Below are 11,727 nucleotides of genomic sequence, written 5' to 3' on the forward strand. Positions count from 1 at the left end.
CAGGCTGAATCTCTCCTTGATCAGTTTCCATCCATTGTTCCTTGTCTGTGTCAACTTGCAAAGCTTTCAAGTTGCCATGAGCAGGAGGGAGGGAGAACTGAAGTGCATTCCATACATTCTTCCTGACCGCAATCAGAAGGAGAGTGTTAGGTTTCATAGCCAGCCAAAGTGGTTAATTGGAGAATGTGATTTATGACATGGCCAGAGAGGAGGGGAGAGACAGGGTCATAGGGGAACGTAAATCTACGTAGGATCAGTCCTAACTGCATCCCAGTATTGCCGGAATGGTGCTCCTAATCAATGAATACATTTCCTTTGAAGTTTGGATCATGGCTCATGAATTAATTAGGGCATCTTTCGGAAACTTGACAGTTTGGCCTTCACGTGATTTGGAAAATAGCTTGACTCCCCTCCTCTCTGGGGCAGCCCCTCAAATATTGGAAGACTGCTCTCATGTCTCCCCTGGTCCTTCTTTTCATTAAGACCTACCCAGTTCCTGCAACCGTTCATCGTATGTTTTAGCCTCCCGTCCCCTCATCATCTTGGTTGCTCTTCTCAGCACTCTTTCTAGAGTCTCCACATTTTTTTTGATAGTGTGGTTAGACAGAGAGACAGGCAGACAAACATAATAGATGGGTGGATGGCTGGATAGATAGATAGAGGAAGGGAGGAAGGAAGGAAAAAAGAAAGAAAGAAAAAGGAAGAAAGAAAGAAAGAAGAACCTTGGTAGTACAGTGGTCTAAGGCACCCTGTTATTAAGCTGGTTATTAAGACCAGCTGCCTGCAATTACTGCAGGTTCGAATCTCGCCAAGGCTCAAGGTTGACTCAGCCTTCCATCCTTTCTAAGGTAGGTTAAATGAGGACCCGGATTGTGGGGGCAATAAGCTGACTTTGTATAAATAATACAAAAGGATGAAGGCGATTGCTTAACGCATTGTAAACCACCCTGAGTCTCCGGAGAAGGGCGGCATGTAAATCAAATTAAAAAAAAAAAAAGAATATCACTGGACATTCATTGTATTGAATTATATTTCTGAGTAAGCGTAAGAGTCATGGAGTGATGCAGTCCTTCCAACCTCTCCATGAGCATTGCCCATGCTGGTTGAGTTTTTTCCATGTCAATCTATGAGTGAGCCATGCTAATGAGTTTCCTTCCCTTTCTCGTAGATGTACGACTACAGCCTGGACATGTGGAGTTTGGGGTGCATGCTCGCCAGCATGATCTTCCGAAAGGAGCCCTTTTTCCACGGTCACGACAATTACGATCAGGTGAGAAGAGTGCGGGGAGCAAAACCTCGTAGCCTGCACATTCGGCATGTGGTCAGCCAGGTCTGCCAGGTATGGACAGAGAGGTAGATGCTCAGGTAGACCCATGGAACGTCCTCTCAGTAGGTTGTTTCATCCCCCCTTTGTCTGCGCAGTGTTTGAATGGGGGTCTTCATATCCTTTGTAGTCAAAAATGCTCATTTCAGGGTGCTGTTTTGGGGTCCCTTCAAATTCACAATTCCAGCTCCTGGCCATTGAAGCGATGAGAATTGGCATAGTGGCCTGGCTCACACAGGCAGGAATGTTGCAGGATCCAATCTGGGTTGGTTGCTGGGACCGGAGGTTTTGACTTCTGAGCTTTCGGACTTGTGCTGGAGCCCATTTTCATGAGGATGGATGGATGGATGGATAGATGGATGGATGGATAGATGGATGATAGATACTGTTCTGTCCCCGTCTCACACACACACTCAAACAGACAGCTGGGGGTTAAATAAACTGGCAGACAACCAAATTCTTTCGATAAGAGGATTGGCAGCAACTCAGTAGCTGCTTGCCAAGAACTTTACTCATAAACAAGATACACACAGTTCAAGAATTGTCAAGTCCAGTCCGTAATTAAATCCAAGGCAGATAATGTTGTTTCCAAAGATGCAATGTGACTCGATAGTAGTTAGTTTTGTCCGTCACAGAGTCTGAATGGCCACCTCACCCCCTTATATCCCCTGTGGGGTGTGGTCCAATGACTCAGCTTAATCTCTGGCACGCCTCCTTTTCTGTTGCGTGCGCTTGTCTCTCCGACGCTGGCGTGGATCCAGCCAAGACTTACCTCCTTCAGTGTCTGACTGTGAGGAGATATCTGGCTCCTGGCCAATCTCCTCTTCTACGGGAGATGCCTGAGGCATTGCCAGAGAGGAGGGTCCTGGAGAGGGAGGCCTGGCCAACTCCTCTCCTTCATGTTCGGAGCCTTCTCCCTCCGATAAGTCGGCCTCGGGGGTCGGAGCCACAACAGATACATAGATAGACAAATAGATATAAATAGCTGATAGATAGCTGATATAGCTGATAGAAAAAGATAGATGATAGATAGATAGATAGAGCTGAATAGTGATGGATGGATGGATGATAGATACATAGATAGAAAGACAGGTGATTAATACATGATAGATGGCTGATAGATGGTAGGTAGGATAGATAGATAGATAGATAGATAGATAGATAGATAGATAGATAGATAGATAGATAGATAGATGGATGAATAGAGAAAGGTGAATATGGATGGATGGATGGATGATAGATACATAGATAAACTGACAGGTGATTGATATACATAGCTGATAGCTGGTAGGTAGAATAGATAGATAGATAGATAGATAGATAGATAGATAGATATAGATAGATGAATAGAGATAGATGGATGCATGCATCCATATACAGTAGCAGGGTCATAGGATCACAATAGCTATAACACACACACAAACTGCTAGAGAGAAGTTTCCAGAAGATGGGCTCTTGTATGAGTTGCCAAGCGCCTGAATTTTGATCACGTGACCAAGGGGATGCTGCAACAGTTGTGTGAAAAAGAGTCATAAGTCACTTTCTTTCAGTGCGTCTGGTACCTCAAAACAGTCACTAAATGAACTGTTGTAAGTCGAGGACGATCTGTATTGAATTTTTTTTTTTTTATCATTACATCCACAATCTCCCGTTGTCTCTTCGCAGTTGGTGAGAATAGCTAAAGTGTTGGGAACAGAAGACCTATACGACTATATTGACAAATACAACATTGAGCTGGACCCCCGTTTCAACGACATCCTGGGCAGGTAGGATTGAATTGATTGAAAGCCAAACACAGAGGGCAGCCCACGTTCCACAAATTGTGTCTCTGGGTGGGTGGGTGTGTTTGAGGAAGGGAGGGGAATGGAAAATCCAAGGAAGTCCAATTGCTGTAGGAGATAACCAGGCTGAGCCCAAGGGGAAGGGGGGGGGGGAGGTCTAACGTGTTATAAGCAATGAGTCCCTGCGTGCTCACAAGAGATCTAAATCCATCTTGCCTGAATGCCTTCTTAGTTCCCGCTCAATTCCCTTGACTGTTAGTAGCTCAGATTCCTGTAGAAAACTTAAGCTTGCAATAATTCTTTATACTCATTTGAACTGCCCAAATATCCTGATTGACAGTTGACTTTTGGAACAGGGTTTCTTTGGGACCCTGAAGACCTGGTTTTTGCCAATGGGCCTGGGGACCCTAGGGGGATACAGAGCAGTGGTGGGTTCTTCCTGGTTCTGTCCGGTTCGGCCGAGCTGGTAGCGGTGACGATATGACGTCACCGAACCGGTTCTTCCCCCACCCCCTGCCCTCCGCCCCACCCCCCCACGTTATTCTTACCTTTTATTTGGTCCCACCCCCAATCTATTGCTGCCTCCTGAGTCCCAGCTGGTGACTAGAGGGAAAAAAACTGTTTAAACTCTTGCCGCGGGGCTTCAAAGGGCCGCCCTACAGCAGATCAGTGTTAAAAGCAAACAAATGAGTCGGGTCGTAAGTGCGAGGACTGGTCGTAAGTGCGAGGACCTTCCAGAAATGACTCTTGACCAGCTAGCCACGCCCACCTAGTCACATGACCTCCAAGCCACACCCACAAAATAAGCCACGCCTGCAGAACCGGTAGTAAAAAAATTTAGAACCCACCCCTGATACAGAGGTCATCAAGTGACCTGTTTGATTGTCACCGGGGTGTGTGTCTGGTGATTTATTGGGTTTGCAAAATTTGGGGGTTTATTTTTTTGTAAATATTCTGCCCAAAATACCAACAAAAGAGAATATTTGCAACCGAGGGTTGAAACGAGGGTTCCTTGGCTTGGTTATTTTCTTGCAGACATTTCATGACCCAACTAGGAAACATCATCAGTGCTATAAGGGAGTGGGTTTTGTGGGGAAGAAGAAAAAATGGGGAGGACTTTTTGTGGGGTCCTTGGTGAACTCTTTGAGTTGCAGACATTTCGTCACCCAACTAGGTAACATCATCAGTGCCAGAAGAAAATGGGGTTTGCTGTCAGTCCCTTTTAACACTAATGCAAGAAAACAAACAAGCTTAGAGAGCTCCAAGGACCCCACAATCCTCCTCCTCTTCCTCCTCTTCCTCCTTCCCACAATCCCCTTCTAGCAGTACTAATGAAATGTCTGCAAGAAAACAAACAGGCTCAGAGAGCTCCAAGGACCCCACAATCCTCCTCCCCTTCCTCCTTCTCCTCCTCCTCCCTGCAAACCCCACTTCCTTGTAGCACTGATAATGTTCTCTAGTTGGGTCATGAAATGTCTGCCATGAAACAGCCAAGCTCAGAGTGCACCAGATTCCCCAAACAACTACTACTACTACTACTACTACTACTACTACTACTACTACTACTCCCTGCAAACCCCACTCCCTTCTAGCACTGATAATGTTCTCTAGTTGGGTCATGAAATGTCTGCCATGAAACAGCCAAGCTCAGAGTGCACCAGATTCCCCAAACAACTACTACTACTACTACTACTACTACTACTACTACTACTACTACTCCCTGCAAACCCCACTCCCTTCTAGCACTGATGATGTTACCTAGTTAGGGTAATGAAACGCCTGCAAGAAAACCCCCAAGCTCAGAAACCACCAAGGACCTTGAGTGAGTTGGGCGGTCACATAAATTTCCTTAAATAATAAGATGGTTTATAGACCAGAGGTCTTCAAACTTGGCCGCTTTAAGACTTGTGGACTTCCAACTCCCAGAATTCTCCAGCCAGCATAGCATATCTGGCTGGAGAATTCTGATTAGAGTTGAAGTCCATAAATCTTAAAGCGGCCAAGTTTGAAGACTCTTGTTATAGACGAACAGACGGATGTGCCTACCGGAGTTAAAATAGTTGCATTTTTTCCTTCCCTCTCTCGCGCAGGCATTCACGGAAACGATGGGAACGTTTTGTCCACAGTGAGAATCAGCACTTGGTCAGTCCCGAAGCCTTAGATTTCTTGGACAAGTTGTTGCGATACGATCACCAGTCCCGACTGACCGCCCGAGAAGCCATGGAGCACCCTTACTTCTGTGAGTCTGGTTCTCGGGAAGCCCAGTCAAGTGTCCTTCGGCAGGACAAAGACTCGGCCGGAAATATTACTTAACGTGCTTTCAGAATAACCCTGGAGAATGCTAGGTGCTGCACTAACTGACTTAATGACTCTTTACAGTGACGGGGTTGCGTCCTTTCCTTATGACAAAGCTGATGTTGGCCAAATATTGCAAAATGCGAAAATCGGACCTGGAGTTGATAGCTGAGCTATGAAAAAATAAAGCTTTGTATATAGAACAATGTTATTCAAGCGTGGGAACTTTAAGAGCTGTGGGGGTGGACTTCAACTCCCAGAATTCCCTGGGGAATGGCTAGCCGGGGAATTCTGGGAAGTGAAGTCCATTCCTCTTAAAGCTGGCTGCGGAATTCTGAATGTTGAATTCTGACCAGGCTCCTAAAAACGACAAACCCTCTCTAGTTAAATGTTCCCTTTTATTAGGAGCGCCAGCAGCCCTGGCAAAAGGTTTCTCTCTCACCGCAGGCTAACAAGTCTGTCCGGCAGGGAGATGAATAGTTGTGTGCCACATCTATTCATCTCTGCCCCCTGCCTTTTATCCCCAGAACTAGGGTGGGGCTTCTCTAGCAGCAGTGGCTTTTCCTTCCCAAGGACCAGCCCATAGATTTCCACTGCTCTCCTCTCCTCTGCCTTCTGAGCATCAGGCACTGGGCCCAGCTGTTCCTCCTCCTCCTCATCAGCCACCTCCAGACCTCCTGGGGACTGCTGACTCTCCATCTGAGGGCTGATAGATGGCCAAGGCTCCACCTCCATCTCTCTCTTGGCCACCTCCATTCCCTCTTCCCCCTCGGAGTTCTCAGGTTGCCTTGATGCTGACCCTGACTCCCATATCTCCTCCTCCTCTGATTCGGGTTGCTGGAGGAGCCGGTGGCCAACAGGCCATAACAGTTGAGGAGCTGGCTGGGTAATTCTGGGAGTTGAGGTCCACCTATCTTAAACATTGCCAAGGTTGGGAAAAACAAGAGTTAGGGCCTTCTAAATGTGTTAGACTACAGAATCATTTTAATGTTGGTGACTGGCTAAGGATGTTGGCATTTGTAGTCCCGCATTTTTGGAGGGTTCTGGAACGCTGCACTAAATACAGGTAGTCCTCATCTTAACAACAGTACATTCAGTGACTGTTCAAAGTTACAACGACCCTGCCAAAAAAAAAAAAAAAGGACTTATGACCATTTTTTCACATTTCCGACCTTGGTCTTGTGATCAAAATTCAGGTTTTTGGCAACTGAGACTCTGATTTATGATCTCCCTTTTGCGACCTCCTGACCAGCAAAGTCAGAAGGACTTTGGGGTGGGGAAATCCAGATTCACTCAACAATCGGGTTTCTAAATTGATTTATCTGCAGTGATTCACTTAACAACGGGGGCAGGACAGGTCGTAAAATGGGGGCAAAGCTCAGTTAACAAATGTCGGAAGCCCACGCAAGGGGTCATCGCCTTCCTTCTTTTCTCGTCTTTCCAGACCCAATTGTGAAGGACCAGGCTCGGATGAACTCGGCCAGCCTGCCAGGAAGCAGCACACCTGTAAGCAGCGCTGGGATGCTGTCAGGTGAGTCCCTCACCTGGGATGCTGAGATAGGAAAGGGGCTGGTTCTCCCGAAAGCCCTCCTGTCGTGCTGCTTGGGCTCTCTGACAGGGAAAGACACTGCATAGGGCACAGACGGTGTTCCCCAGTTTGTAAGCCACTTTGAGTCGCCATGGGCGGAATAGGTGGCAATATAAATTTCCTAAACACCATATTTTTCGGCGTATAAGACCATCTTTCCTCCCCCTAAAAGGGGGTGAAAATTTGGGTGCGTCTTATACACCCAATGTAGCCCCACCCACCCGTCGGCCTCTGCCTCCCAGCAATTTACCTCCTTGCAAGCACAAACAGCAAGAAGAAACAGCTCCTTTCAGCTTCAGCAAAGCCTAATTAGCACAAGTTGATTGGCTCGGCCTCCCGACTCTCAGCTGTTTTGCGCGGGCCTCTGCTGCTTGCTGCAAGGCGGTAAATTGCTGGGAGCAGATTTTTTCTTCTTCTTGTGCTAATCAAGCTATGCTGAAAACGAAAATGAAAGCAAAGCAGGCTGTTTGCTGCAAAGAGGCAAAATTGCTGGGAGGCAGATTTCTTTTTCTTGCTTTCCTCACCAAAAAAGGTAGGGGCGTCTTATACTTTGGAAAATACGGTAAATAAATAATAATTGGCTCATCAAATTTCTGCCAGGAAACATCCAAGCTCAAAGAGCACCAGAGACCCCCATCTCCATCTCCCTCTCTTCCTCAATCCCCACTCCCTTCCAGCACTGATGATGTTCCCTAGTTGGGTCATGAAACATCTACAAGAAAACAACCAAGCTCAGAGAGCACCAAGCACACCAGAGGCCATTCTCACTTGACGGGTGGGTGTGGGGGAATTTGCCCTCTCCGGGTCACTAATTTTGTTCTTTTCTCTGCCCCCTTTCCCCTCCCCAGGAATTTCTTCAGTGGCGACGTCTTCCCCCCTCGGACCTCTAGCCGGCTCCCCCGTGATTGCCGCTGCCAATCCGCTGGGAATGCCAGTACCTGCTGCCGCAGGGGCTCAGCAATAAAGGACACCCCCCTCCCCCTCGTCTCTCAGACGCCGGACTGGAGCCACCATAGGGCTGAGGGTCCTCCTCCACTCACACCACCCCTCCGCAGCCTCTTGTAGCCAACGTGGGGAGGAGGGGAAAGAGAGAGAGAGACAGGAGGAGCCATGTCGGAACCGTTGCTTGTGGATTGATCGTCCTTCTGTCACATCATCCCTATGTATCTCTCTCTCTCTCCCTCTCCCCTCTGGATATATATATATATATATAGAGAGAGAGAGAGAGAGAGATGGATGGATCGTCTGACGCCGAATCTCTTCCCCCATTCCCCCCCAGGCCTGCCTTTTTTTTTTACTTGAACGTTTTGTAACTCAGAGGAACCCCTGGCAAAAAAAAAAAAAAATCTACCCACGGGGCGTTTCACGGACCCTTTCTCGTCTGTTCCCGCTCGCCCCGTCCCCAGGTCCTCCTCAAAGACTCTCTCCAAAGTGAGGACGCCGGTTCTTCCTCATCTCGGTTTCTCTCGTCGTTACGACTCGCCGATGCCTCTTCTCCCCTCCTGCCCGCCCTTGCAGGGGGAACATAATGTCTCCATTGCCCGCCCGCACCCTTGTTGAATTCCAGCCTTGGAAAGCCGGTAAGAATGGGAGACCCAACGGGGCGTCTCGGAAGCCACATCGACCGTGTCCTGCAGCGGCTCGGAACGGACTCGGTTTGCAGAAAAGGAAGGACAAAACGGTCCATTATCCCATGGGATTGTCTTCTCCTCATCTTAATCCAAAGCCTCCAGGCCTCGCCATCCAATCCGTACCTCCCCAAAAAGATAACATCCGGCCCCACCGCCAAGCTCTCCCCGTAACGTCTTTTGGACTTCTGGAAAAATCCAATTTTTTTTGCCTGTTTTTCTTGGAAAAATCCAATTTTTCATCTGTTTTTCCTGGAAAAATCCAATTTTTCACCCGTTTTTCCTTTCCTTTTCCTTTTCCTTTTATTTTTTTTTTTTTTAAAAAAAAACACCTTCTCAAACTTCTAACAGGTTAGATCTTGGAAAGAACCCCCCTCCCCCCTGAACAGATCTAGGGGTGCTCGCTTGCCCTGCCTACCTTCCCGTATTTTTTTTTCTCCATGTGCCATGTGGTGAAAGGTGTGTATGTGTATGTGTGATACTTAGAGGAAGCTGGCGGAGAGAAAATTTTCGAGGAAACAAAAAGCGCGTGTGAAAAACATCGAAAAAGAGGTCAGCTTGTAATGAAGCGTCCTGGGGAAGGACGGTGTCCACTCCCTGTGTGATTGTGTGTCTGTCTACTACACACAAACCTCGCCGAAACCCAGAGGCCTCTGTAAGGTAAATCGGTCTCGCTCTTCCTTATGCTGAAATACCCTACGTCGGAATTCCCGGCTGTAAATAAAAACTATTTTCTTTTTTAAATTTATCAAAGGTTAGGCTTAACGTCGCCTGCGCGGAGGCTCTCCCTGGGTCAGTATCAATACGTTTTACATTATGCGCAGCCTCTTGACCCCCGGAATTGGGGCTTCAGACCAGGAGGCTGGGCTCTGTGTGTGTTTGGGGTGTGTATGTATGTGTGTGTGTGTGTGTGTCCCGAAACTGGTTCTCCCCATTCCCGTTTCGGCACCTCGCCAGGATTCGGTGGCCACCGCCACGACCCTGTGTTCGGAAGCCTTACAAGAAGCGTGCTCACAAGCCAAAATGTCGCCGGATTTCGGGGTTTGGGAGAGCCTGCGTTTTCCTTTTGCCACACCGGAATGTCAGGACGGCCACAGCGAAGGGCAGGGTGGAAACCCCTTCCCCATCTCTTTCTGAACCAACGGGGTCCGTAGCTCGCTGCCGGAACCTTGGAAGCCCCATCAGATCCTTCGTGGAAAATTATTCATTGGGGGGCGGGGGCATTGCTACGCATGGCCTGCTAACCATCTCGGGGTGGCTTCGAGTTTCATAATATGCAACTTTCGGAAACGTGGAATTGGGGGGGGGGCATGTTTGCGTTCGTCCAGGGCGGGAAAGCAGGTAGCACGAGATCCTCCTCGGCGGTTCCCTCTCCCTCCATCTTGGCGGATGAGAAAGGACTTCCGGATGCCTGCCGGCAGGAAATTTTCCGACGGCGCCTGTGAGGAATTGGGAAAGGCAGCATAGGTGTGCCTAGATTTTGCACTAGGCCAGCTCCCCTCTGGAGCTGGGGATCGACTCAACCCTTCGCTTTCTTCTTTTGATCTTCGAATTTGGCATGCAGGGCAACAGGTGGGATTTGTTGCGTGCTTCCTAGGAATCAAGGGTGCCGGGTGTGAGTTGATGAGGATTTAAGGTGGGGGTGGGGGAGAGCAATATCCATCCAAGCTAACCCAAGATGGAAATAATTGAGGTTGAGGAGTTGATGTAAACCGGGTATTTCTCCATTTTGACCCCTTTTAAGATGTGTGGACTTCCAACTCCTAGAAATCCCCGGTGGAAGTTGGAAGTCCACGCATTTTAAAAGGGCAGGAGTCGAGAAAAACGCCGTTCTCAACTTCCTTCCCGGTGCTTATCCTGGCCTTGCAGCCCAAAAACCTGCAGATTGTAACAACGTCTGTGTTGTAAATTACCTCATCTGTATACGTCGTATCAGAACACTTTTTTTAAATTACTCAGCACTTCCTGGGGATATATATATACTTTCCCCTTTTTCTCGGGAAACGGGGAGGGGGCTGGCATTGTGCGAGATGGCAGGAAAAGGAAGGAAAAAAAAAATAAGGAAAGGCCAGTATAAATAGTCCTGTTTGCAAATTTGAATTTTTTTTAAAAAAGAAAGATCTTGTTTGAAGTGATCTTTTTTTTATTATTTTGTTGAAATTTAGATTGGTTTTTTTCTCTTCTCTCTTTCTCTCTTTCTTTCTTTCTTTCTCTTTCTCTGGATTTACCTGAATGGAGTTGTAGTGTCACTATTGGAACTAACCCTTAATTGTGCTGAGAAGTTGTGCCATGGAGGTCTTTAATTTTTTTAAAAATAAAATAATTGAAACAAAGAGTCTGGTGAGTTGGTATTCTTTTTTTTTAAAAATGTAGCCTTGGGAATAGATTTTAACTCCCAGGATTTGAAAAGCTGCTTTTAGATGTTTTTCCTTGCTGGTTGCTGGTACATATTTTGCTTATTACATATTTAGAGTCTTTGACTTAACAACAGTTTTGCTTAGTGACCGTTCGAAGTTACGGCAATGAAAAAAGTGACTTATGACTGTTCTTCAGTTATGACCTTTGCAGCATCCCCCTGGTCACGTAATCAAAATTCAGACGCTGGGCAAAATGACTCATATTTATGACGGTTCCACTGCCCTGGGGTCATGTGGTCCCCTTTTGCGACCTTTTGACAAGCAAAGTCAATGCGGGAAGCCAGATTCGCTTAACGACTGCATGATTCACTTTTAACAATTGCAGTGATTCGCTTAATGACTATGGCAAGAAAGGTCATAAAATGGGGCAAAAGTCACCTAACAACTGCCTTGCTCGGCAAGGGAAATGCTGGCCTCCCATTATGCTCATAAATCGAGGACTCCCTGTATTGCATGAAATACAGGCAGTCCTTGACTTAGAACCGATTCACTTAGCGACCGCTCGAAGTTACAACGCCGCTAGAAAAAAGCGACTTAGGACCGTTTTTCAAAGTCCCAACTTTTGCACCGCGATCATGTGATCAAAATTCAGACGCTTGGCAACTGACTCCTATTTACGACGGTCAGTGTCCTGGGGTTACATGATTGATCCCTCTTTTGCTACCTTCTAACAAAGCAAAAGTCAATGAATGGG

General features: G+C 47.3%; 1 protein-coding gene across 1 annotated transcript in view; it reads left to right on the forward strand.

Moving 5' to 3' along the window:
- CSNK2A1 (casein kinase 2 alpha 1) overlaps positions 1 to 10,951 on the forward strand; it is a 54,882-nt gene extending 43,931 nt beyond the window's left edge. The window contains exons 9-13 of the mRNA XM_087888986.1: positions 1,169 to 1,270; positions 2,990 to 3,090; positions 5,196 to 5,344; positions 6,845 to 6,931; positions 7,837 to 10,951. Coding sequence (XP_087745112.1) covers positions 1,169 to 1,270; positions 2,990 to 3,090; positions 5,196 to 5,344; positions 6,845 to 6,931; positions 7,837 to 7,952 — 555 coding nt within the window. The 3' untranslated portion in view covers positions 7,953 to 10,951. The remainder of the gene's footprint in view (positions 1 to 1,168; positions 1,271 to 2,989; positions 3,091 to 5,195; positions 5,345 to 6,844; positions 6,932 to 7,836) is intronic.
- The last annotated feature ends 776 nt before the right edge of the window (positions 10,952 to 11,727 follow it).

This window comes from Pantherophis guttatus, chromosome 3 (assembly GCF_059756535.1).
Source record: "Pantherophis guttatus breed Tessera chromosome 3, ASM5975653v1, whole genome shotgun sequence".
In the NCBI taxonomy this organism is placed as follows: domain Eukaryota; kingdom Metazoa; phylum Chordata; class Lepidosauria; order Squamata; family Colubridae; genus Pantherophis; species Pantherophis guttatus.